General features: G+C 47.8%; 1 protein-coding gene across 2 annotated transcripts in view; it reads left to right on the top strand.

The window, feature by feature from the left end:
* The window catches only part of CALN1 (calneuron 1), a 128313-nt gene that overhangs the window by 42402 nt on the left and 57987 nt on the right, over positions 1–27924 (top strand). For both annotated transcript variants that reach the window (XM_075440452.1, XM_075440451.1), the window contains 2 exons: positions 12014–12157; positions 26072–26184. In XM_075440452.1, coding sequence (XP_075296567.1) covers positions 12014–12157; positions 26072–26184 — 257 coding nt within the window. The remainder of the gene's footprint in view (positions 1–12013; positions 12158–26071; positions 26185–27924) is intronic.

Genomic DNA, 27924 nt, shown 5'->3' on the forward strand with positions numbered 1-27924 from the left:
TCTTGCTGTAGATGTTGTAAACTGGCTGTACAGGATGTCTATCTGATTTCCTTGGCTGGAAATCAGTCTGGGCATGGCTTTGTTCAGGGAAATCATAACCCACCGATCAATATGACTGGCAAACTGGTGACAATGGACAAGGAGAAAGCTGAGGTACTCAACAACTTTTTTGCCTTAGTCTTCATTGGCAACCTTTCCTCCCACACCTTTCAAGTCAATGCACCACAAGACGGGGACTAGCAAAGTTCCTCCCACTGTAAGAGAAGAGTAGGTGTGTGACCAGCTGAGGAGCCTGAACGTACAAAAGTCTATGGGACCTGATGAGATGCATCCTGAGTCCTGAGGGAACTGGCTGATGTAATTGCCGAGATACTCTCCATGATATTTGAAAAGTCATGGCAGTCAGGTGAAGTCCCAGCTGAATGAAAGAAGGGAAACATTGCACCCATTTTTACAAAAGGTATAAAGGAGGACCCCAGGAACTACCGACCGGTCAGCCTTACTTCTGTAACTGGGAAGATCATGGAACAGATCCTCTGAGAAGCTATGCTAAGGGATGTGGAGGACAGGGAGGTGATTCAAGACAGCCAGCATGGCTTCACCTAGGGCAAGTTCTGCCTGACCAACCTGATGGCCTTCTATGATGGAATGACTGCATCAGTGGACAAGGGAAGAGCTATGGGTGTCATCTATCTGGACTTCTGCAAGGCCTTTGATATGGTCTCCCTCAACATCCTTCTCTCTAAATTGCAGAGAGATGGATTTGATGGGTGGGCTCTTCATCGGATGAGGAACTGGTTGGGTGGTCACATCCAGAGGATAGTGGTCAACGGCTCAATGTCCAGCTGGAGATTGGTGACAAGTGGTGTCCCTCAGGGCTCCATACTGGGACCAGTACTGTTTACTATCTTCAACAATGACATAGCGGGATCACAAAAATGATCGGAGGGCTGGAACACCTCTCCTGTGAGGAAAGGCTGAGAGAGTTGATATTGTTCAGCCTGGAGAGGAGAAGGCTCTGGCGACACCTTATTGCTGCCTTTCAGTACTTAAAGGGGGCTCATAAGAAAGATGGGGACAGGCTTTTTAGCAGGGTCTGTTGCAACAGGACAAGGGGTAATGGTTTTGAACTAAAAGAGGGCAGATTTAGACTAGATGTAAGGAAGAAATTTTTTACCCTGAGGGTGGTGCAACACTGGCACAGGTTGCCCAGAGAGGTGGTCGATGCCCTGGAAACATTCAAAGTCAGGTTGGACGGGGCTCTGAGCAACCTGATCCAGTTGAAGATGTCCCTGCTCATGGCAGAGGGGTTTGGGCTGGATGACCTTTAAAGGTCTCTTCCAACACAAACCGTTGTATGATTCTATAAAACTCTGGGACTGGCTGGTGACTTTGTCTTTAGCCAACATGTCATGGGGTAGGTTTGTGTGGATGCAAGCCAGAATTTTTGAGGTTAACTTAGCAATAAATATTTTGAAAATACCTTGCTTTTTCCTCCCAATTGCAGCCTCTCAGGCCACAACCCACCTCAGCAGAACGTGAGCTGAGGGAGCGCCTCTGGGATTTTGGACAGGATTTAGAAAGGAGATTTGTTGGAGTTTCACCCTGACCCGTGTAGCAACTCCCCTGACTTTGCACAGGGTTTCAGACCTGCTCAGAAGCAAATTTTCAGCAGTTTGATGAGTGTCTATGGGCAGCCCGAGTAGGCAGACGTCCCCTTATGGTTTGTGTACGGCAGCCTGGGAGCCCTGGTCAAACACAATTCCGTATCAGCGAGGCAACATGTTGGGGTTAGTGAATGCAGAATAATAGAACGTGTCGCGTATGCCAGGACATGTGGCTGGATGCTGCCCAGAGATAAAGACCACAGCAATTTCCATTCCCCTCTAGCAGATCTTGATACAGTATCAGAATAACTTCTGCAGTTATAGAAGCACCTTCAGCCAGAGAGAACAAAAATCTCAGATCATGTAGCTCCAAAAAAATTCAGATTTTTTTGTTGATTTGCAATGAGTTTTCTGCTATCTGCATAAGGAAATGCTTTGGAATTGCTACAAGAAATGCTGAAGTTCTATCAGTTTTGCGTAAGGGCTGAAAGCATTGCTGTGGTGTGTTTTGGTGCTTCCCGTCCCTAAACGAGTGTGTTCCAACAATGCTTTGCAGTCACGTTGGGAAAAGCTTTCACAAATTTCTCTATACTTTGTAAAGCAATAAACTTGGACCAAAAATTATGGAGGGAGCTGGGGAGCTCAAGCTGATTGTAGTTCTTCCGGTGGAAATATTTTCCATCAGAAAAACGCAGATGTGATTACATTCCCTGTTGACAATGGCCTTTTCAGCTGAAAATAATCGAAGAGCTTCATTTCAGTGATGCTGCAATATTTCGTTTTATATTTACGATTTCACTTTTTCAAATATTAAATAACGTGGCCATGAAATACTGGGACTTCACTGCGGTGAAGCCTTTTCTGGAAACAATTCCTGAACAGGAATGATAGATGAGCCTTGGCTTTGTCACACTGCAAAGCCACTGAAGGAAAAGCAAACCAAAGGGCAGATTGTTGCAGTATTTTCCTCACCTTTCTTTCGGCCAGAATATATGAAATTAACCCTTTTGATCCATCATGGCCTGATCACGGCTGCCGTCAGGCTGAGGAAGAGGCAGTACGCAGTCGAGCAGCCCAAAACCCAGCCGAGTGCAGGGTTGTATTTTACCACCCGGCAGAGCTCACGTTATGGGCAGAGCCTCTGCCGCATCCCTCCTGCCTGCATCCAGGGCTGCTCGATCACCGTTCTCCTTCCCCCTTCTCCTGCAATGAGCTCTCACATCTGTCTGCATTACCAAGAGCTTGCAGCCCTTGGTTTTATCTCGTCTTTACAGCAGCCTTCTGTATCTGATGGTGATTCGGAGTCTGTTTAAGCAACGAAGGGAATTTCCAGTGTAATTAATAGGTGTCTATGGAGGCAGGGGAGCATTGATGCTGCAGAGTTCAGGTAATGAGGAGCGAGGTGTACAGCCCGGCTCTTCCATCAGGTTGTTACTGGTTTCTTTAGGATTTGTGGACATACAAAGATTACCTTGAGGTGAAAGCGCTCAGCAGAGTTTGGAGACTATAGTGATTGTCAGCCAGAAAAGATAAAGAGGTACTCATTTACTGTGCAACTGAAAATGAAAATAAGGGGGAAGAACTGGCCCAAACCAAGGGAAAAATAAGAATTAAATTCACTCCATTAGAGTATGAGTTTCTGTGAGTAAATAGCAGAAATGACATTTTGTCTCTGGCACTCAGACCAAGGTGGCATTTCTGGTGTTACTGAGTGCTTCCCAGAAAGTTTCATTTCAAAATGGAGCCAGCTCTGCAGTTTTCCTCCTGTTTAGCCAGGGTTGTTTGTAGCGTGAAGCTTATATTCCTGAGCCATGAAACAGCGAAAAGGGAGAATTGGAGAGGGTGCGTTAAAGTCAGATTTGTTTTGCTGAGCTCCTGTTGGCAGGATATGCTCTCAGTGAAACCATTTATGTGTTACAGTCACTTTGGCTTTAAGGAGAAAAGATGTTTTTTTCCAGTATGGAGTAGATTCTGGGACTTGGGGAACAGAAAATGCATAGGGACAGGCAACTTTGAACTGAAAAGCGTTAAATCATAGGTATAGTGTGGTTCTTCCAAGGGGTAGTCTTTCACCTAGGGTGATGATACCAGAGAAACAAGTAGGGGGAATAAATCTAAGGACCAGGTGGTAAATCTGCTGACTGGAAAGGGAATGGGGAGATGATGAAGGCATTGCTCCCGTCCCTCCTGGAGGAGTCAGTGGCAGAGCAATGAGCAATATCGCGCTGTGGCCTTACAGGCGTGTGGGCCCATCTAAGTCCTAAGCAGCCACTGCCAGGGACCAAGATGCTTCTCTGGTCCTTAGTATAACTGTAGTAAGGACATATTAAATTGGGTTTAATGTGCCACTGGGTAGCCACGTGGAAGTTAATTAAAGGCAGAGGGACTGGGAAAGCAATTGAACTCCAGTAAAACTTGCCGCAGGTACTGCCTGTCCTGACTCGAGGGTCACTTTGTGATGGGAAGAAGGATGCCAACTTATCATCTTTGTCAGAGTCAACTCTCTGGGTGTTTGAGATGCTCGTAACAAATGGGTCTCTGCATAGCTGTTTCGAGGACATTATTCTAAATGGCAGGTACCTACGTTTGAATATTGGGCAGTAAATTTCCAACAGAGTGCTCAAAGTCTAATTAAGCCACCTTTGCAAAGTCTAGGGAAAGGGCTACAAATGATGGGAGAGGTTGTATTTCCAATGCAGTTATTGCCAGGCAAGACTGCGGACTGAAACTCTCATTTTAGCAAGAAGTGTATGAAGACTGTTCTAGCAGTAAATCAGTACAAGATGCAAATTACATATATTAAAAAAAAAAAGAAAAGATGGGCAGCCATTATCTCTTCAGCATTTATGTGAGTCGTCCCTAAGCAATCTTGAATCAAATCACCCTCATTCTTCGAGATGCTCCAGGGTATGGTCTTAAGCTCATTACATATTTATGTCCAGCAAGTGTTTCAGTTCTGATGATGACTTGAGTGTTGATGTCAGTAAACTGTATCAGCAGCTCCCAGATATTATAGGTTTATGTCTAGGCAGCTTAAAAAAGATGTTGTTAATTTAAACAATTCTCTACGCAGCTCAGCTGTTCCCAGGAGAATACGTACTGTGTATGAGGTTCTCTGAGGTGATGTAGTGTCATGGGAGGAAAATGTTTTGTACCTGCTGTATGTAAAGGATGAGGGAAGGATAAGGATTGTTTCCTAATAAAAAGAACTAGTGAAGGAGGAGATTGATATTTCTCTGGAAAACAGTGGAAATCTGTTCTCATTCGCCGTTTTAGTAGCATGGAGATAAATAGGCGTGGGCCTCTGAGGCTGTTTGCATGGCATTTTCCAGCAGCTCAATAATCCATGACACGAGAAGAACAAAACAAGCACAAGAGGATCCTGTGCAGGTCTTGTAGAACTCTGCATATATATATTTTGCCCCAGTCTGTGGGTTTGGAGGTACGTAGCCTTCTCCTTTCTCTTAGCTGCAGAGTTTTGTGTGTGGAACAAGTCAAAAGAAGGGTGTCTCCTGATGGTTGCATTGAATACCCCACCGAACGTGCCTGAGGGCACACAGGGTCCCATGGGTTGTGCCAGGAGACCAAAATGCCCCTCTGGAAATGGCGCGAGGTGCAGTGCTGGTTCCACATCCATCTCCTGCAGAAAGACAGTGACATGCATTTGAGTCTTGCATAAAATGCTGAAACCTTTGAAAAGATGCTTTCCATCCAATGAATAGAAATGAGATATTTGCTTCTCCAGCCAACACCCATCCTAATGCTGCTATTTATAATGACTTGTTTGATTGTGGATGCTCAAAAAAGACCCACGTTACAAGCCATTTGGTTGAGAGAGTGGAACCATACAGTCAAGGATGCAGCAATATATCAGGAGGACCAGAGATCTAAGCAAAGTTTTCAAACAGGGATTGGCAGATGATGAACCTCAGTACCTGAGCCTTCATGTAAGAATTAACGTGAAATCACCTTGAGTTTATGCTGACTGCTACAGTGTGCACTGATACACTTGGAGTAAAAATTTTCATAGCATGCAGAGGAGTTAGGGGCATGGGCTGGAAGAGGTCCCTGAAGCCAGTTCCTACTGCTAGAGGTGACTTGGTCACAGAAACCAAAGCTGTCCAGAATGGGTGAAGCCCTATTTTGAAATGCTGCAGTCATTGCTCACCTCTGAAACTTTCTTCTAATTGTCAGGATAAATTGGCTCATATCCAATTGTTCTTAGACCAATATTGCTCTTCACCTGGAACAGCTTTTCTCTGTCTCTCGGATGTCCCCTCCCATCTCCCTGCCCTCCTCAGTGCATTGCAGATGGAAATCAAAGCACCTCCATGAGCTGAGCCCTGCTTTTCTCTTGCCTGGCAGCCTGGCCGTTTGCATCCTCTCCAGCCTCCTCATTCTGAGTTCATCCCTCACCACTCAGGACCACCCTGTACCTTTCTCAGGCACTGGAAACCGGAATGTTCTGCACCATTTAATGGTGAGGGCCACAGTACAGCATCTCCAACTCCATGCATCCTTCCATTTGCATTGGGAGGAGCTGAAGGGGAGCTCTGCTTGTCTCCTGGATGAAATTCTGGTCACGGTAGGGAAATTTGTAGCGAAGAGTGGAAGTTTTCATTTTGCCGAATTCTTCTGGTGCCTGGCTTTCAGCACCATGCTTCCCCACTGGCTCCGTGTGATGCCGCAGGGCTCGTACAGTCGCACGCTGCTCAGCACGCGTTGCCCGTAGAATGGCTGCGGCCATTGTGTGGAGCAGCCTTGTGTGAAGGCTTCTGAGTGCTGCTGCCCACGTCGGCCTGCCCTCGGAGTAAATCTCCTCAGGCATTCCCAATCCAGCCGCTGTTGCTTGTACTAAAAGCTGCCATTTAAGAGAGTATCTAGTAGCCGCAGATAGCCGTTATGTTGTGCATTTATATGGTAATGGGGTGCAGGTTCCTTGGCAAGTGTTAAATGTATTTGGGAACATAACCACAGGAAATGTCATTTCCACAAATCATTTCTTCCTGGGGAAGAAAAAAAAAAAAAATCTGCCAAACTATGTCTGAAAAAGTCCCTCTAAGGAAAAACAAGATGAAGCACTTGGTTTTGAGGCAGATCTTTCTGAGCTGAGATGCTTTGTCAAGTTGACTAGCCCCGGTCTGCTTCGCCCATTCGACCTAGCTGTGTCTATCTGAGGCGCCGTAGCTCTCAGGCACTGTTAAACTGGGGTCTTGAGGCCCCATTTCCAGCTACAGCCGTGGTCTTGGCGTGTTTCTGGTGACGGTGACAGGACTTGGTGCCTGAGCCTCAGCAAGACGCTGCAGCCATTCAGGGAGACACGGCTCCAGGTTGCGGTGAAAGAGTTTGATCTGGGGATGCTGAACTGTTTTGCTGAGATTGAGAATAACCAAACGAAATATTTTGACACTTTCAATTGGAATATGTTGGGGGGAGGGGGGGCGTTTCTGTTAGATGAAAAATGTAGTTATTTTGACACTGTGTTGCAATTTGCAGGAAAAAAAACAAGTGTAAGAATAGCAGATGGAGGGATGGAAATATCCATTTTTTTAAACAGACATAGTAGTTACGAGACTCGCTTAACAGTTCACTCAAGGACGTGCTATTTGCAGCTTTTAGATCATTCAGTTTGTACTTTGGTGCCCAAACCTGCAATTAAGTGAATGAGATGACTTGCAAGATTTCGGGTGGTGGTATTTCTTCTCTTATTGTACTAATGAAAATAACCAGATAGGACTCTGATTGTAATTGCGGTGCACTTAGGGTGTGGTAGTTACAGTGTAATTACAAAATTTTTTATGGTGTCATTCATACCCGGTGAAATAACTCTGAAACCACCTGCAGGATCCGAGGGCAGCTGGTGGACACCAGTGGCTTGGGCTGAATTTATTTCCCAGATAATCATGATTAATTCTCATTCAGGAAGCAAAACAAGAAATAATGATGGTCACCTCCAGTTACCAGTCAGAGGGAAATAATATGTAAATAAACCTGCTGCTGACCTTGGAGAAGGGATGAGCCGGGGAAGGGAGCGCAAGGTCAGGCCAGGGCAGCCGTGAGCGCAGGGAGGTGTTGTGAAGGGAAGGGCTGGAGTGGGTGTGATGTGAGCGGGTGGGTGAGGACTGGATGCAGATGGAGAGAGCTGACAACTTGTAGGCTGGCTGCCAGGTCTTGCTTTGCGCCCTTCCGAAAGGTAACTAAAAAAAAAACATCATTCTTTTCCCTGAACCTTCCTGTTTTTCTTCCCAGAGAAGTGTGGGGGTAATTGGATGGCTGTGTGCTCCAGAATAGGGAAGCTGGAAGGTGCAGCTGTAAAATGTGCAAAAAGAGGGGGAATGGCTTAAAAGCAACCCCCCGATATGCAGCTTTTGAATGATCAAATAACTCTGAGAGAAAGGAGTGCTGCGCTCTCGGCTCCCGTGGAACATAAATCCACACCTGGGGAAGAGCACTGAGCTAAGCTTTCCTGAGGAATGTGCCTTCACACCCAGCTCGCCATACCTGCCTCGGCCCAGCCAACGCTCTGGCGAGGGCCCGTCTGCTCTGAAATCCTGGCCAGTTCCCGCAGTGCTCCTTCCTTCTTGCTGGACTTTTTGTCCTGGCAACTCTTCCTAGCCTTGTATTATTTGGGGATTGAATTAATGTTGTGTCTGCTCCCTCTCTGAGATCATTAACGAAGATGTTAGAATGGGGCCGGATGCTGATCCCTTCTCTCTCGTTCACTGGAATGCTGTTCAGCATGAAGCATCGTGTATGGCCCATCTGAGAAAGTCTCCTTGCGGCAGCATTGCTTGCTGGCACTGTTTGAATTAATTCTGGGAGTGAGATGGTTTAGCGCTGGTAATAGTCACTGGCTGTCGGGTGAGCACTTTTGCATTGAAATCACCTTGTCTAGAGGAGCAGTATCGCTGCTTTCAGGTGCTGGAGAAATAGAGGCATGGAGAAGAGCACTCAGGTCCTAGCCTGGGCCCCTTGTGAGAAGAAGTGACATTTCCTGAGGCTCAGGCCAGTGCCATCACCAGCAAAATGGGCTGCTTTCTGTTCTCTGCATCTTTCTGTGCTTTCTCTTCTCTGTTCCCTTTTATACTCTAATATGGTTCTGTGTCGTCTTCCTATATTTGGGAGTAAAAGAAAATAACTATATGGTGGAAAGAGGAATAAATATTAATATTTGCTCACACTCCAAGGGAGGTGTAATCCGAGTGTATGTGCTTGGTTCGGTGTGGAGGGCTGCTGCCAGCCAGGCTGGGAAGGGGAAAGGCAGCTGCTGGGGCAGCATCGCTTTGGCACCCGCTCCTCCCGTTATCTTCACTCGACCTTTTAAAGACGAAACAGGTCTCTACTTTTCTTGACCAGGGTAATGCACCTCTATGCAGAGCAGCTTCCAACCAAAATGGAAGAGAACTCAAAGTTTCTCCCAAGCCCCGGCAATGTTTTTATTGAGAGATTTACTCCATGGACCACATCCTCTCCCAGTTCAAAGACAGGAGCATCAGTTGCCATGGTGACTTCTTTGGGAAAGTCATATGGGGAAAGTACTGATGTATTTGTAGCTTTAGGTAATGAAATTTAACAGCTGGAAATAAAGGTGAGGGCCAGCCAGGGTGGCACAGGTTCATGGACTGCTTTTTGGGACTGGCTCTTCAGCAGTGCCGGCAGGAAATGCTGGTAGGGCTGTGTTTAAGGAGGATGCTCCGAAGGATGTGCAGGACAGCATCCGTGAGTACGTCGGAGGAGAAGGAATCACTATAAAGGAAAGCTGATAAGGAGGTGGTGTTGCATGTGAAGATAAAGAGGAGGCACTGACTGAGGTTGTAGCTGCTTCACGTACAGTGTGTTCAACCTATAAATAGCTCTTCAAGTATACCTCTGCGCGAGTGGTATTTATAGAATGATGAGTGAAAAAAGCTCCATTTGGGGCCAGGAGCTGATGTGTGAAGGATGTTTCAGGCTTGGTCAAAAGTTCAGGTTTCTGAGAGGTATGGAACAGAGCTGCACCCCAAATGTGTGGGGTTTTCTCCTCTGACTGGGGCTCAAAGGTTGCAGTACTGTTAAATGCACCTTCTGAAATCAGTGTGTCTGGAGAGGATACTGGCTAGGCATTGGCGTTCAGATAACCTGCAGCGGAGCCCTGTGCAGGCGTAATTTATTCATGCAATTTGGATCGGTCTAACTCACGTGTAAACTTTTCTGAAGGTAGACTCATATTTTATTTTCTAAAATACTTTCTTGGCTCCCTGCAATATTTTTAGTTCTTTCGTCTTCAGCTGTCAAAAGTTTATTTTAAAATTAATTGATTTCAATGTAATATTTACTGCACTTTAGCTTTCAGCACAGCATATGAAAATAGATTTCACTACAGCTGGCAGTGTCTAATGGGATTTGTTCCTGCTCCAAAGGCTCTTTGCATTATGTACTGATACTTCCAGCTGAGCTTGCTTTCCATAGCCTCACCATCTTTTCATATCACCGAGCTTACACCGGCTTGGGCTGGCAGGGAGACGAGGTGAAGCATTGAAGTTGAAAGAAGCCACAACTGATGCGTACCTGAAACCAAAGCGTAGATATTACAGATCTGGCCCAATATTCATTGGAATTAATAGGATCTTCCCTTTTTGCATCAGTGGGCTTTTTGGCTGGATTAAAAATTGATCATATCTCATTATGATAACCACCGTTGTGGTGAAGAGTAAGCGGTGGGTCACGGAGATGCCCTGGCCCTGCCATATCACCAAGGTATTACACACAGCAGAAAGCAGCACAGGGAAATTGGAGCAGACTTTGTAAACGCGCTTGTGTTGTCAAGGGAGGTGCTGAACTTTGATGTGAGGTGATTTAGAAACAGGCTTTGAATTGTAAAGCTTTAAATAACCTGTGAGCAAAGACGTCACTGAAAGCATTTCCTGGTGGGTTGCGATGCTCCTGGTTTTTGCCTGGCAGGCCCCAGGACCACCCGCTACCTCTCCGATGGCCCCGCTGCAGGGGGCTGCTGTCTCCCTTACGCTGGGGAGCAGAGGGAGGTGACCTGCTGGGAGTCCATGACAGGACCCAGAATATTTTCTCATCTGAGGCTGAATGCCCCAACTACCCGGGGCTGGACAAACATTCTCCATCCAATCAGTTTCCTTCATAGAGAACAGAGTTTTTTTTAATTAGTTGGGTTTTTTTCCCCAAAAAAACCTGCTGAGTTTTCCCTCCCACTTCTCCAGTGCAATGCTTTCACGTGAAGATCAAGCTCCTCTGAGCGAAGCTGCTGTGGGCCCCAGCACGCTGGTTGTTCATATATGCGCGTTCCCAAAAGAGATATGAGAAAGCATCCTGCATTTGCTCTCCGCAGCATGGCGCAAAGGCCGTTTAACCAAAGCTAAGAAATTAGCGCCTCTTTCTCTCCCTGCTTCCAACCAAACCCTTTCATGTAAACAGGCTCCCAGCCGGCTGAAATGTTCCAGTTTCTCTGTGTGGCATTTGCAGCGGTTGGATCTGGGGAGCTTGGTGGTGGAGCTTCAAGCTGAGAGGTCTGTGAGGAGCGGGAGACCTGCAGAGCCATGGAGGCAGCGGGTGCGGGGGTCCTTCGGCGTGCTGCGCGAGCGGAGAGTGGCTGTTAAAGGCTGGAGGGGATACACGGGAAAGGAAAAGCAAAACAAAGTCAGATGTCAGAAGCTGAGCCAGACTGGGGAAGAATGATGCAAGCGTTTCCTTTGATGCTGTCAGCATTTTTATTGATCTGAGGCTGTTCATTGCTGTAAAACAGTTATAAATTAGAGAAAAGCTATGAAGAGGAGTGAGAGATGGAAATTGCCTGGGTGTAGTTTAAAAGACGTACATCCACGTTTATCGGACAGGGGAGAACGTGCGCATCCAGGCTACGGCTGCAGAGCTCTGTACCCCGCAGCCAGCCCCCAGCTGTTCCTGTTCACGTAATTTTGCTGGAGAAAATCAGAGCTGACTCTCACTGTGTGACAGAAAGTAAATCTGCCTTGCAGACATGCTGAGGGACATGGAGGAGAGCTGCTGGAGAAGCCCCTGGGGCTGGGGTTTGCTGTCCAGCTGTAGGTAGGGGGGCTTTACTGTAGATCAGGATGGTTCACCGACAGCAGTCCAGGGCAGATGCTGCAGAAAGAAGTGGAGGTTAATGTGTAATGAATAAATAATTTTGCACAGAATATTTAGCAGAGAAAACAGGCAGTGTGAACATGGATGCTGTTGTATCTATCTGTACACAAAAGTATCCATCCGTGACTGCACACACATTCACACCATGATTACGCTGCCTTGAAATGATCAAATATGCGTTATTAACATTAGAAAAGGCAATATATGCTACTTCTGTGTCCCATGTGTTCAGATGCATTGACCAGGAGGTTCTCCACCATAATAACTCTTCTCTTCTTCCTTCTCCTTTACAGAAATCCGTGAAGCTTTCCGGGTGCTGGACAGGGATGGGAATGGTTTTATATCCAAGCAGGAGCTGGGCATGGCAATGCGTTCCTTGGGATACATGCCCAGTGAGGTGGAGCTGGCGATCATCATGCAGCGCCTTGACATGGATGGTAAGTCCTCGCTGTTGGTTCTTCTCTGTTACTAGTGGAGGGGGACTTTCCCAGTGCATGCAGCCCATGTATTTGGCTCAAAGAGTTTGTGGTCACCAAGGAAGTTCTGGAGAGGAAGCCGTGAAACTTTGCCTTTCACCACAGCAAGGAAAGGGCAGGTGATGATGAGCCGTCAACCTCCCGTAGATAAACCTGCCTTTCAGGCAACCCCCTCAAGGGAGATGGAGCATCTCGTATTTGATGAGCTGATACAGCTGGGTGAAGACAGACCAGCTCTTGCAACCTTTCCCAGCAAAGTTGCAAATGGTCTTTTGCAAGGCTGTTGTTACCTTTCTCTATTACTGGGCAGCATCTGGCCCAGTGACACTTACTGGGAGATGACCTGAGCACCCAACCAAGCAGAGCATCCTGGTCCTGTGGCCTCACAGCTCCTAGCAAGTAAAAGAGGCTGTGGATGGGAGCTGTGATGTGTCATAATGAAGTGTTGATGGTTTTTGAAGGAGAAGTTTAGAAGAGTGGAATAATTTTGTGCAAAGTCCTGCTGTGAGAGCTCGTCAAACGATTACTAAGAGGTAATAAAAGAAACGGAACCCACCATTAACGGGAAGAGAGAAATGCAGTGTCAGGATTCTGGAGCCAGGGGGGACTTTTTAACTGCTGCAAAGCTACAATCAGAGATGATCACAACGAGCAGGCTATCTTTAAAATGTCCTTGGTCAGAACAGGAAGGGAAACTTTTCTGATGCCTGATATGTGCAGGGAAGCTGGGGTGTGGATCCAACCTTCTCCCTCCCTTCTGCAGGCAGCCGCAGCAGAGTGGAAACGCTCTGCAAAGTTAGATGAAATAATGCCAAACCAGAGTGCTGGATGCAGCCCCGGTCTGAAGAGGGACGCTTGGCAAGCCAATACGACGCCAGCATCCTCGGGGAGACTGTGGAGAGCAGAGCCCATGGGAGATGGTGGCAGTGGGAGTGAAGGTCTGCTGCCTCCCTGGGGATGTCCGAGTCCAATGCCCCACAAGATGCACAGTACAGCTGTGTTCACCAGGCCAGGGGAAGCCGGGAAGAGGCTGTCAGCCTGCTGGAGGGTGTTCACCATCTCTCCCAGAGCAAGGAGACACAGCAATGCAAAACCGGGTGGATAGAGAAGATCAGTTGTTGAAATGATCTCATTCTGAAATGAAAAGAAAAAAAAAAAAAAGAGTTCATCAGTTTTAAAAGCATTTTCTCCAAAAATTATTGTTTGCACCTCATTATGTTCCGCTGGCCTTTTCCAGAAAACCAGGTGATTTCTCTCTAGGCTTCGCAAAGGCCAGACTCAGCATGGTGCCAATTCATGGGGTCTCTTACCGAAACTCTGTGCTTTTTTGGAAAAAGAGTGCTGTGGACTTGGCTTCCAGTTCTGATTCAGCTCCAGTTATTCCCTGACTCTCGTTCTCATAGACTTGAGACTTTGGCACGCTTTTGTATACACTTCTGGTGTGCAGGGACCTGTAATCGGAGAGGTGGAGTTAAAATGTAGAGTAATGGGCTGCAGATGGAAGGTGTTGAATTCCTGTTTGAGACCTTTGCGAAAGCTCGCTGTGTTTTCTGCAGAGATGGGAGGTGATACTCCATCTCTTCCAGCTCAACAGTCCCAACAGCTCCAAACATACAGTCTGGTTGTGGTGGGTGTGTTTAATGTTCTTGTATCTCAGCTACCTGTTGCTGCAGTATCTTGAGCAGAGGGTTTTGGGGGCTGGACACAAGTCTGTGCTATGTGAAGGTCAAATGGGCCGTACATTAAAAAAATGACAGGGTAATGGGAAATTCCTTAGGCACTGAGCAAATAGGGGGATATTATGTGAAAGATTTACCTTGCCTGAAAATTGAATTAATGCTATACGGCTTGTATTAATATTATATGGCTTATGACTACTTTTTCTCAAATGTATCATCTTCATTTTTTTTCTGGGATTTAACTTGAAATATGTAGTGAGAACCAGCAATAGCTTTGTCTCCCACTATGCGTGAGCATCATTCGGTAGCAGGGCTTTAACCTGGCAAGCTCCTGGGGAGGTCAGTCTTGCCCTGCGTCCCAGGGACAGCCTTACCCTCCTTCCCATGTGCTCCTGTTGAGGGTTAACTTGTTTTCCCAAGTCTTTGGCTCAGCATCAGGTGGATGGGAAGCTCAGCTGGATGAAAGGTCACGTTCAAGGAGGGGTCTCTCATGGTCAGGAAAGCCAGGGGGGAGGCGGTAATCCTCCTGCACATCCCCAGGCACTTGACATGAATTATGATGTGATGGCAGGTAGCGTAGCCAGACGTCCGTTCCTCCACGTGAGGCTGCTGCCAGTGTCTGCTAATAATGAGGTAATACAATTGGCAGTGGTTTATATTTAATCTGAACCAGCCTGAACAGACCTAGTGCAAACATACGGTTTTCATCAGAAATTACCTTGGGAGTGCATTTGCATTGCAGGATGGCAGAGTGGCTTGTATCTGCCGTGCCTTATTTAACTGATGGGCTTCAAATAATGAGCAACTGTAGCTGGTCTGAGTTTGGTTTTGATTGCAAGCCTTGTTTTCTGTCAGGATACGGAGGGAAGCTCAGCCCTGTCTAGGTCAGGCTGAGGAGACATTCGAGCTGAGGAAGCAGGATGGCTAGGTTGGACAAAACATGTTTTAAGAGGAGCATATACAATGTATGCTGGAGTGGTTTTGTGGCTGAGCATAAACTGATATGACAAGAGCATTTCACACCTGTGTGTCACCTTCTGCCACAAAGGATCTCACCAAGCTCAGTAAATAACACAGGGTTCAACTCCAGAAATGCCCAAGGACACTTGCTTCTGGGGCTGCAGCGTGCGGCTGTTCAGTAACACACAGGGAGCCTCTAAATCAGAGCAGAAAGGAAGGTGCATTTCATAATTCATTGCACTTGAAGGCAAAATGTAGTTAGTTAGAAAATGCTTCATGAACTTAAGTGAAAATGGCAATTGCACAGCTTGGATTTTGCCCAGGAACTGTTCACAGGTGTCATATCACTTTTAATGCCTCCGTGGCTCTAGAATGCTACCATCAGCCTGCCTGCATGGGTGAGATGCCAGCAGCCCTGGCACTGACAGCGTGGAAGTGAGTGCAATGAGTGGATTTGCCCACAGAGAAAGTCACGGAGTGATGCTGAGGATGCTCAAAAACTTCCAAATGTCCTCCAGGGCTCAGAGTGGCAGGAGGGGTCTCCAGCCTGCTGGGATCGAAAGGATGAGCGCTGTGCCATGCTGTGAAGCCCATGGCACACAGAGAAGCTTGGGTTAGTTATCTTCTGAGCTTCAGTGCCATGGCATGGCAAAGTTGTCGCAGGGCTGGGGAAGAGGGAGAGAAGTTTAGCCAAGAAATGGTAAGATAGGTCTCCAGGATGGGTTGAGGCTCAGGAACAGAGCAAGGTATATTTTCCTGTGCACAGGCAAGTGCAAACTCACAGCAAATCCTATATTAGAGAAGCATCAAAACCAACTTCTTGTCTCCAGAGATGTCTGTCAAATATTCCCAAGAGACTGACCGCACAGTTGCACATCGACTTGCCTTTTTTTACCCCAACAGCTGAGGCAAGTTTGTGCCAGTTGGGCAGGAGATGTTTCATTCCCACGCTGGGGCAGGGGGTGAGTGATGGGAGCTAGTGGTGGCACATGGGAAGCCCTCAGCCTTGGCCGTACCTTGTCCTGAGGACATGGCACAGCCCTGCAAAGCACCACTCTCCCAGCTACATTTGCCCTCTTAGCACAGCTTTGCTGAGTGCAGGTATTTCCAGTGAATAGGTAATTTTTGCCAGTCCCCACTGGGGGAAGGCAGGCATCAGAGGCTGGAGTATCCACTGCCTTTCCTACAAAAGCTTTCTCCACCTTTTCTTCCAAGTCCCTTTGCTGTTCTGCAAGGCTTGCTTCACCCAGGTGAAGAGGAGCGCAGCTGCCAGAGGGGGAAATATTATAGTTGGCATAAAAGACTGAATTAGGGAGAAAAATGAGAATATACTTCGAATATTTCAAGGTCTCAAGCAAAATGTTATAAATCCTCAGAAATACCCTTTTATGAACTACCGGAAAATGCTATGGCATTGCTGTAGTGGGGGAGATGAAAGTACCAAAATAGAATGAGGGCAAAGGGTTTTTCTGTGCAAAAATGCCTCTTTTTGGGAAGGGAGGTGAGAAATGGTGGTTCCATCACTCAGAGATTCACGTTAGACCAAAGCTTTGCTTACATCTTGATAGAAGTGGTCCATGACTGTGTGCCAGGAGAAGCTGGCTCAGTATAGCTGGGCATCTATCCAGTCTGCTGTGCCTTATAGGGACATATTGTTTGCTTTTGTTCTGGAAATAGAGGTCAAATTTTACCTTAGTTTATACCCTTGTTTTGCTTTATCCTTAGACATAATTAGGTATTGCATGAACGTAAACACTGTAGACTGTGAGAGGTGCATACATTTCTGTCTGCAATCTGGAGAATGACCTGAAATGTTCTGCCAGTATTTGGAAAGTAAAATATTTTATATATTTATGTGCTGGAAAAGAAATTATTTGTAAATTCTCCCAACTGGCAGTAATGCTAATAAAAATGCAGAGAAATGGCACATTAAATGTGTTGCCTTATCTGGGATGCCTACTCTTTAAGCAGACTTTTGCAATAAAATAGATGAATGTGTGACTTAAGTGTCAAACTGTTTCGTTACAACATAAGACACTTTTATCTGAGGAATAAAATAAGCACTCAGTGTACTAATTAGAGGAGCAGCTGGTTTTCAGTACCCTGGAAAAATAACTTCAGGCTAACACAAGAGGGAAAAAAAACCCCAGTGCGTCAAATTGTTTATTATAGTACAAATAGGAAATACTCTGATCAAGCAAAAGACGAGCTGGTTTCATCAGTGTAGGAGTGAGCTACCTGTTACCTTTTATCACATTATGTATGTGACACGTCAGCAATAGTAACGAGAATACAGCTATGACATTCCTATGAGCAATAAAAAACAGGGGAAAGAAATCCCCATTTAAAATTCTGCATATTCCCTGCTTTGCGATGGCTCTTCGTGGAGCAGGGAGTTGAAGAGGGGAAAAAAAAAACCCCAGTAAGCTGCAGTGGTTGCAGTGGGGTTCTGCCTTTTTATTGTCCTCTTCTGCTTTGCCTGCAGGAGTTGCGCTGCTCGGGTGCTGTGCTGTACAGCAAGGCACCCTCATGCACGCTCACGCTTGCTGTGATCCCCTTCGGAAAGGGAATAAAGCCCGGCAACCTGGCTGCGTGGAATGGAGAGATGGTGTCGGTGCGCTGTCTCCCTGCAAGTCAGTTCTGGGAGCTGATCAGGGTCTGTACGTGGACCTTGCTGTGGTTTGCTTCCCCGCGCCAGGGAAAGGACATCACATTCGGGTGCTTCGCTGTCTGGAGCGTGTGTGCTGCGTGCAGGGATGGGAATGACTGAAGGACCTGGACTGGGAGATCTGGAGAGAGAATAATTCTGTCTGCTAAAAGTGAAGTGCTGAGTGTTCCCCTGTGACCTGCAGAAGGCGAGTTCCTTGCTCTTAGACGTTGCGTGGCCAAATGTTTGCTTCTGTCCGCAAGATCAGCTTCTGCTGCCCTGTGTGGGACAACGGTGACGTTCACAAGCTGAAAACATTCTATCTCTTTCTTTTGTCTCTCCCTCTCTTCTGCTTTTCTTTGTTGGTTGTCCTTTCTTCCCCTCACCCCCCCACCCCCTTTACTGCCATGGGTAATTCCTTGTGTTTTAACATTTCAATAGAAAACTGTGTAAAACAGCCCAGGCTGCTGGAGGGAGATTGGCGCAGACGTTGGGTTTGTCCTCTGTACTCAGAGGCCTCTGATTTTTGTATGCGAGAAACGACCTAGCAGCATCTCCGCGTGCTTGTCCTCTGAAGTGTGCTGCTGAGCTGAGAAACTTGGCTGGTGAGATGGATTTGATGAGACTTGTCTTTATTTATAGAGGCCACTTTCTTCATGTCTGCTGTGGTTTGTAAAGTGGAGATTATCATATTATGTGCTCTCGCTGCAAAGAATGAAGAGTAATTATTGTTGCTGGTGAAGCTAGTTAGATTTGCAGCTCCGTACCGGGAAGAGGTTCATAAGTAACATCAAATTCCGTCTTCGATGCAGTGCCTGGATGGCTGAGTGCGGCCGTGTTGAATGGACTGGACAGGAGGAAACACCGAATTGTGGTTCCCTCCCTGAAACCTGTCCGTCCCGCGCTCCAGTGGGGAAGAGTCCTCTGCAAAACGCAGCGTGCGATCTCTGGCCCCTCATGCAGGCACAGCCCTCTAGTTTGTCTGCATCCTTGTTTAATTTTATTTATTCCTTAAAACGCAGTATTCCCGGTATGATGATTTTGGTTTCACAGAGCGCGTATGCCACAGGGAGCACAGATATTGCTCTGTTTTAATGAGCCTGTGACTTGCTGGTCGTCTCAAAGCCGTGCCGAGCTGTCTGATAGCTGCCGCGATGCACGCAGAGCTTTCCTGCTATCCCTGGGACCTAGGGAGCAAAAATAATTAAAGTCCTGGGTAGTCGGGACGTGATTTTGCTCCTCTCGATCCGTTTGACAAAGGGATCAGCTGGTCACAACTTGCGCGACACAAGAGCTCTGCGAAGAGCTCCAGAATGAGCCCTCTGGGTGCTACGTGCCCGGTGCCTCTGCGCAGGGGAGAGGGTCCCAGGGGACGCGGGGCGGAGGGGACGGCGGGGGCTGGCAGGGGCCGTGCTGGAGGCACACCATGCCCTGCAGTGCCCTTCCCTCCAGCACAGCTGGTGACAGGGACGGTAATTGGGGTGTCCGGTGGCTTCCCAGGGCCGGCAAGAAGCTGGCACGCTGCTTGGCAGGCGGCTGATGGGTGATTTTTTTTTTTTTGACTGCAGTCACTGTTTTTGTTTTTTGCTGGGCTTTTCTGCTAGCCGAGCGCTAGCAGCATCCTGCTTGTTTTAGTGCTTGTGCTGGAGCGCGGGACGTGTCACACCCGGTGCCGCAGCAGCAGAGTCCCCGGTCCTCTTCAATCACTGTCTCGCAGGTCAGCTCCTGGACAGGCTCCCCTTGGGCAAACACAGGGAGTTAATAGATTTTTTTTGTTGTTGTTGTTTAAACGGGGAAGCAAACAAGTCCTCTGCAACCATTTCCTCTTCCTTGCAAGAACTACCAACAGGCTGTCAAAAGGAGTAACTCTCACGGTCCTTTTCTCGGTGTCATTAAGGATGCGCCCCTGGCTCTGTCTGTCTGGGCTCCATGTGAGCCTTTCAGACCCCGTGGAAGTGTCCTCCTCCCACAACATATGTCTGTACAATCTGCTAACCTTTTACATGCAGTTGTCATTGAACCAGAGCAGCCAGCTCCACAGAGCCGCTCCTAAAGCCGCAGGACATGGAGGTGTCCTCAAGGGACAGAGTGGGCTCCAGCGGTGATGTTTCACCTCTTCCTTCAGCTCCAGTGAAGTTTTTCCTTCAAAAAGCAGTCCTTAAAGATGTAGGATGTATGGCCCCCACTGTTTCCAAGGAGCAAGAGAAATGAGAAATTGTATTTTTTACATGTATACCTTGATAGGGAATGTCAGAGATGCTCTGGGGCAGAAACTCCCAAGGGGATGCAAACAGGACTCTTTGGAAATAGGAGATGCTCGTTGCCATCTTTCTCCATCCTGGGGCCTGGTTGCACATCCCATGCCTGTGAATCGCCGCGTAGGCAGGAGGGGAGGTCTAGCACCCGGTTCTGCTGGCAGCCTCCTGTCTGGTAGCGTTTGGGAAGGTGATGCTCCGTGCCTCAGTTTCCCCACTGCAAAATGTCTGTGTTAGCACGGTAGTGGAGCTTCGTCTTCTCTTTTCAGCCAATTTCATGGGTGTCTCTAATTAAAACAGTTTTCAAAGTCAAAAGTTTTATGAAAGACTTTCCCTAGTTCTGGTTGAAGCTGTGGATTGAGGCTGCAATTAGGCAGAAAGTCTCTGGGTCGCGCTGGGGAAAGGGTCAGGCTTCTCTCCTCTGACCTTAAAAACTCCGAAACCGAAATACTCGTCTGGGAAATATCCTGTGGCTGGAGCTTTTCTGTGCGCATCCTCTGCATCATTTCAAGGCGCAGCAGCAGCCGCCTTCGCCAGACGGTGTTATTACTGCACAGGTTACTTTATGGGCGCCAACAATGACACGGAGCGGGACAGAGAGTCACTGCAGCTAGCTATTAAGAGAATAAAAATAAACAGGAGTGTTGTGTGCGCCTGGGACCCAAGCTGCAAAAGACTAGCTCATTAACTTTAAATATATCACCTAGCTGCACTTTGGAGGTCAAATTCGAGGAAAAAAAAAAACCTGTGAATACTTATCAGTCTCCACACAACAGATCCTCATCTCTGTTTAAATGTGCGCATCATTTTAGTGCCGGTGTGAGAAACTTTTAAGGGGGGAGAAGAACCCGATTATCCTGAAACTGGCCAGGGAAAAGACTTATTTAGGAAGCAGTCAGGCCAGATTATGCAGGCTCCCAGTTTAATGCCCAAGGCTCTGAAAACCAGGTGTAAGTCTCTGTTCTGCCCTTGGGTACAGGCATGCAATCCCTGCACGTTTTCCCCCTCTCTCTTTCTCTCCCTCTCTGTCTTTCTCCAGCCCAATGAATATTTAATTACATCCTCCAAGGGAGCCACTCCGACAAGAGACTTTTGGACAGACAGCAGCCGACTGAAGGCTGAGGGTTGGGGCTCTCCCCTGGGATGGAGGGCGAGATGGGTTCACGCTGCTGCTCCTCTGAGCATTTAATGATTTCTGCAAAGCAGAATTGCTCTGGCAGGAGAGTTTGCCAGAGCCGCCCCACAGGCTGCTGCTGCCTGGGACGTGGGGCTTTGCTCTTCCAGCTCAGCCCAATCCCTCTCTCCTCTTCCAGGTCCTGCGTGGTTTGGGGGGGGTCTGCTGCACCCTCCCATCCTGGCACATCCAGCCTGGGCAAACCTGATGGTAGATCCCGTGGGACGAGGACAAATGTACTGGGAGAAAGGCAGGATGGGGCTCAGGCCACACAGGTGTAGCTTGGCTTGGTGTTGGAGTGCAGCTGGGGATATTTCATTCTGCAATTGCCCTCCTTGGTGCCCAGACAAGGTGACTGCAGAGCGCTGCCTACCCCTCCGATACAACCTTCCCTTCTCCCATGCATTGAAATCGTGGGGGCTGAGGGGAGGTGAAATCCTTGGGCTGGAGCTGAAAGACCATCATCTTAGAGTGAAGGTTGTGATTTTCCGTGCTCAGCTCTGACGCACCAGTGAAGCACAGCACCTCCAGCAAGAGCGAATGATAGCCCCTTCAAACCCCTTTGGCCTGGGGATCTGGAAGCACAACCCCAATATGAACGAACTGGATTTGAAGGCAAGTATCTTAGGAGAGTAAATCCCCCTTCAAAAATGTTGGAGTCTCCTTCGTCTCCCCATAACATACATGTTCAACCCAGGGTTTGCTCCCTGGGAGTGCAGTGGTGGTTTTGTAGGCTCCTCTATATGTTAAGTCATTAGTGCTTTTCCTTTTTCCACATCCCATTTGTTTATTTAGAAGAGCTAATGGCCATTTTTCAGAGCTGCAGACACTCCTTCCTTGGGGCTGCCATGTCCAAAGTAAATTTCCTTGGGCTGCAGTGTCTGGGAGAGCTGGGAAAGAGCTTGGTTTCCAAGCTCCATGTTGCTCTTCGTTGCCACTCTGTGTTCTCTTGTGTGCTTGGCATAAGGGGATGTTGAACATGATGTGGGGCCCACTGATTCCCTGCTGGTACCTCCGTGGAGCTCCGTGGTGGCAGCCAAACTGAGCTCACAGCACAGCAAACGTTGATGCTGGGGCTCTTCAAACTGAGATTATCCCCAAGATCTGTCTGCACCCAGTGAGTGACCAGCGTGTGTTGTGACTTTGGCAGGTCCAGGACCCCATGATCATGGGGCACTGAACAGGTTCCCGGAGGACCCAAAGATGCTGCTGGGTGCCTTCAGGCACCCCTTTCCATGATGGACCAATTAGCCAGGCTCACACGATCGCTTCTAGGGCTGTTGACAGTGCATCTAGTTGCTGTTTCTTTTTATTATCACATTTGTCTGTTTTTTGTCAGAACTGAGACAGTGTCTTGCAGGGAGCAAACCTTTGTGGCTATCTGGAAGCACTTAGCGCCCAGCTGATGCTAACAGACCAGTAATGATAAGCAGATCTGATTTTTGTCTGATGATGTGGCCAGCGATGCCGTGAGTCATAGTTTTAGTCATGCAAGGTTCAGCCACATGATTGCTATCCCCTTTCTTACTCTTTGACATTAATGCCAGGATTAAGAGGAAGCATTATGGGGAAGAAAAATGTTGGAGTGTAACTGTAAGTAAATAAATAAATGTTTCAGTTGGTTTAAAACCAGGGTTAAGCTTAGCTCTGGTGTTTGGCTAAGATCACCCACAGAAGCAGTGACCGTCCCTTGGCTGATGGGTGGTAACTCAGGGATGGGGTGGCATCTGGTTCACATCCTGCCCCACAACCCCTCTGGTCCTCCCCCACCTTGCCACCTGATGGTCCTCCCCTGCCCCAGCTGACCCACTCCAATCCACCTTGAGGTTTCCCTGCCCTCTCCATTTGTAAAGAAGCTATCACAATGTGTGAGTGCCTTCATGAATCAGGGACTTCAGCATAGCTGGGGTTTATCAACCTCATCTGCCTTTGTAACTGGTGGGAACAGAGAGAGGAGGGTATCTGTGACCACCACTGGCTGAGGAGCACGGCTTGCTCCATCCTGGCCATAGCTTTTTGCCTGCTTGTGTCCCGTCCCTCCTTACAAGGTTGTTTTCCTTCAGTGTGATGAGTTCTTGCTAAAGCAGTGAACGTAAGCTTGGAGGCAGAAGGTGGGGGGAGGATGTGAACACTGCACACACGTTATAAATTGGACCAGGGGCATGGTGAGGGATCGGGGCTGTGTGATCGCGGCTGATGGCTGTGCTGTTCGGGGCTTGCTGGATGGCTCGTGGCAAGGAGCAGGGGAAGGTGAGAGCAGCACAGACAGCACCCGTACTCCAGCCTGGCATTTTCCTCCCTGCTTCTCATCCCTTAAACCCAACTAAAAGTTCATTTGTGAATAAGCTGCACATCGCTCGCTCTGAATATCAACTACTCCCGGGCGAGGAGCACATCTGTAGGCACAGCAAAGCCAAACATGGGGACGTGCGTGGTGTTTGATTTGCCTCCAGTGCAGATTCTCGAACAGATGCTTGATGTGTGCATTGCACATCAGCTTGTGGCACACCGTGTAAGTGACTATGACTCGGCAGAGGAGGAGGAGGGGGAGGACGAAGGCGCCTTTTGACTGCACCCAACAGAAACTTCAAGCTGAGTGCTCCCAGGAGCTGATGGGTGTCCTGAACGCTCGTGGATCCTATGGGCAATGTGGGTATTGGGCATTACCCGGCTATGCCATGGCTGTAGAGAGCAACCCTGTGCATTTTCACCTTGCAACCATGAGGAGTTGCACTGGGTGCATCTTGGAGCCTCTGTGCTGTTTTTTATAATATTTCTTTCCCAGATGTTGAATACTGTAAAAGGAATTTTCAGCCAAAATTGCAATTCCTCTTTCTTGATATTCTGATGCTGCAGCCTCCTGAGATCCTGATGGCAGGAAGGTTTGTTTTCTGCAGCTTAAAATGAATGTTGAAGACATGTTTCTACCAGGCAAAATGTTTTGGGGTCTAGTTTCCTTACAAGTTAAGAGTTTTAATTGAAAACGCAGTCAATGAGGGGATAATGCATTTTGTAATAGCATTGTTCTTCTGAGGTTGTGGAAAATGCTGTAATTAAGCTGATAATGAAGCCCTGTGAAGTTAGTTATGATTCCTGGCAAAGGCACAGGGAAGTCAGGAGCAAGGGTTTGCCCAAAGTCTTGTTCCGAGTCAGACACAGAGCCCAGGAGTCCTGGCACCTGCTTTCTCATGAGTCACGTGCAGGAGTAAGTCCTGCCTCTCCTCTGTGGATGAAGTAACATTGTAGGAAACGCAAACTGAATAACTCAGTATTTTGGGGTCATATATAGATAGACCAAATATATGCACGGGCAGGTACTAGCATCTCTTTAAAATGCAAATTGTTTTCTTGCTAATCTGGCTAATTTCTTTAACCCAGTTTGCATCACAGTGTATGATTTTGTTACTGCCTTTCGCTTGAAGTCAAGTACTGCAAATAAATCGCCCCGAATCCACTGTCACCTTGCATTACCTTCCCCGACGTGATCCAACGTGCTGTGACTGATACAATCCGACTTGATGTCGTAAACGGATGCCTCCCATGGGGAAGCAGAAGGAACACATTTTCTCGTAGCCCATCAATGTTTTAAAGAATGGCTTTCCAAGTGATGGGGTGCCCACCCCTTTCCTTTGCTGCTCAGTAAGCCGTCTCAGAAATGAGCTCCATCCTGTGAGTGTTCAGCCCGCTCCCGCCCTGCAAAGCCCTTCAGCGTCTGCTGAGCCCTGAAGGTGTGAGCAACTTTCGCAGTCGGATGGGGTCTTTTTGCACATTACGGGATCAAAGCTATTATGAATCCCTGCTGGGTTTCCTTTCAGAGCCCCTGTCGCTGGCTTACCCCGAGGATATTCACTCTTGTCTTCAAGAAATTACGAGCAGAGCCTAGTGAATAGAGATCACTATTCTGGCAAACGAGCGCTTTGACTCTGCTTATTTTCACATTGTGTTTCTGCGAAGATAAGCACACGGAGAGATCTCAATCAGTGGTGCATATGCTCAGATCAAGCGTATGAAATATAATGAAAAGGAGAGATAGCAGCAGCATGCAGCAAACGTGGCAAAGCTGTCACGCAGGGCTGCTGCAGGTACTGCAGTCAATAGTGACATTTTAATAGTAGCCCTTGCATTGATCTGCGTTGGTCCAATGGTTTTAAACGCTTCTCACACCTAATAATTTAGCAACAGCAACTACATGGAGACATGGATGCAGTCAGTTCCATCTGAATTTGGATAAAAAAACAACCGAAAAGTCTTACAGTTGTTGATTCTGTTTCCAGACTTGAAGGAGGGCTAATATATCCACCCGTATCAATTGGCCTAAAAATACGTAGGCGTATGTATGTCTGTGGACTGATAGACTAAGGAGAGGCATATAGACATTGAACTACCCTGCTCAGAGATGCAGGTATTTTTTAAGATCCTTCAACAGGCATGAATTTCCCTTTTTTTGCCATTTTCGTTAAGCATCGCAGAAGTTCTCTGAGGGAAAAGTAATATTTGATACAATGCTCAGATATACTTCAAACAGCCACATGCCTCATTTACAAAACAGACAATATACTGGAGCAGCTTGGGGCTGCATCGGCTCAGTTCGTTCATGGCAGGAGCAGTCTCCTCTTCCTGCTAATGGCACTGAAGCTATGCCTACACTGCTCTGCACGCTGAGCACACAGGGCTTTTACGAGACGGAAGCTGATGCTGAAGTGAAACGCCTGGTGGATTCGCAATAGTCTGGCTCTTCCCTCCGCGTGTACTCCCTTCCTCTGGAGGATGGGGTTGGCCCTGCAAAAGCTTTGCAGAGACCTGGCTGTTTGGCAGCTCTGTAGAGAGGAAGCGCCCTGGCCGTGCTAATGGCTGCTGTCCTCCTGCCAGAACTGTTTTTTTGAGAAGTGACTTACCTACAAACTCTCCAGGGCTGGAGGATGACCTATTCGTCTCTATTTGTGCATCACCTGGTCCTGTCTTCAGGTGTGGGTATGCCGCAACACAGGCCATTCACTGGGATAACAACAAATTTGGGTCTGTGGGCATCGTGAAGTTCACGTAGGAGGTGCCACAGTGCGTGTATGGGTCCATGCTATGCAGCAGATCCAGAGTGGCATGCTGGACATTGGCACGAAGTGGTACTTCAGTGAAAACATTGATCTTTTTCTTTCATTCCAGGGGACGGCCAGGTTGATTTTGATGAATTTATGACTATTCTGGGACCTAAGCTGGTATCATCAGAAGGCAGAGATGGCTTTCTGGGAAATACAATAGACAGCATATTCTGGCAGGTAAGTGGTCATTTTTTTAAATGCAACTTTAGCCAACTATCAGTAGCTTCCACAATTGATTTGTTGAGGAGCACAAGATGTTTTGCTAAGTGTGAATGCTTGTGTAAAGGCTACTGGGGTCTGTCTCGCCATGTGCTGTGTAAGATGATTCTGCATCGCTGGAGGGACCTGCTCTCAGCTAAACCCTGTGTGGGAGGAAGGGAAAGCACTTCTGTGGGTGAACTGCAGTAGAACACAACAAAGCACCCGGTTATTTGTGCAACATGTTTGGGAGCATTTTGGAATTCATTTTTGGGAGGCAAAAATACTTTTCTCGATGAGTCTTTTGAGTCAGGAACCTTGAACCTGTCTGGCTACCCTCAGAAATGGGCCACTGTTCAGTGTCCCTTGGCTGTGGTGGAGCGACGCTCCAAGCAAAGCAAGGTGTGCCACGCAGGTCACGTCCGATCCATGCTTCTGTGGTTCATTCAGGTCCGAGGCTGAGGATAACCATGTTGTGCCAGTGCGGGTTTTACCCACGGTGCTGCCCTGGGGTGGTTTGGTCCAGCCGGTTTCAGGCATCGGAGGGGAGGCAGGTCTCACATCGGTCGTGCAGTGTGACTTTAAACAGCGTTAAACCTTCCTGGAAAAGCAAGGACAGTCCAGGCTGTTATGGCAGAGATTAAAAACACAGTGCTGCCCATTTCTTGCCAGTGGATTAAATGGGTGGCTTCCTGTGAGATTACTGCTCGTTTCATTCATCATCCAACAGCCTTTGCTTGCTAATAAACTTTAGCTGTTACCAAGTTTATGTGGATCAAGAGTCAAACCTGGATATAAGCATTTCTGTCGTCTTTTACTATCCTCTAGCACTGTCCAGAGCAAATTGCATGGAGCTTTGTAAAAGTCTTTTAAAAGTCTTTTTAAAAACTTCTTCCTGGCCTTCTGGCATGTGGCAGAAATAACCCTGGAAATCCTGGTCTGGAGCCTACTATTTGGTTGTCAAAGCAAGAGTTTGACGATGGTGAAGCCGCAGTGTTTTTGGGGGGACGTGAGAGCTGAACACACACCATGAAGGGCAGGACTGCGGCAGTCACGAATGTTTTGTTGCCTGTATTGCACCTTGCCAGCCTCGTCCCAGCACATGAGCAACGGGGGGATGAGGAGGCAGCGTCCCGTCCCACTGAGCCACTGGAGCCTTCCAGACCCCGTGGCGAGACAGGCCTCACTGGAGCTGTTCAAAAAGCAAAAATACCCACCGGGAAAGTCAAGTTCATGATCTGAGCTCTTCAGTGGGGAAGCAGAGAAGTCTGAAACCCTTCCTGAAATTCAACTCACAGGTTAACCCACTGCCGTTTAGTGACTCTTCAGCCCATTTAAATGCCTGCAGTGGCTTTGCTCGGAGGAATGGAGGAAGGGAGGACATGTGCTCTGGTTTTAGAGCAGCAGGACTCCTGGACTCAGCTTTTGCCTTGCGCTTTCATGCAGCAGGGACCATGGCCCTTGTGCCCCAAAGCCTGTGGTGGGATGAGAGAGTGCAGAGACTTCAGGTAACCGGCCCCACGGTGGGAAGGAACAGCCCTGAGGGTTGTCTGCAGGCAGTGAAGCTTTGACTGAATTGCACAAGTGCTCCAGGGCCTCGGAAAAAATGTTTATGGTCTTTTACTTGTAAGGGTAAAAATACATCTCTTTACATAGCGCTTTGCTGGGTTTCAAAGCCCTTGAAGAGAAGGCTTCATCTCACCTTTTGTTTCCTCTGGG

This window comes from Opisthocomus hoazin, chromosome 20 (genome assembly GCF_030867145.1).
Source record: "Opisthocomus hoazin isolate bOpiHoa1 chromosome 20, bOpiHoa1.hap1, whole genome shotgun sequence".
Classification (NCBI taxonomy): Eukaryota; Metazoa; Chordata; class Aves; order Opisthocomiformes; family Opisthocomidae; genus Opisthocomus; species Opisthocomus hoazin.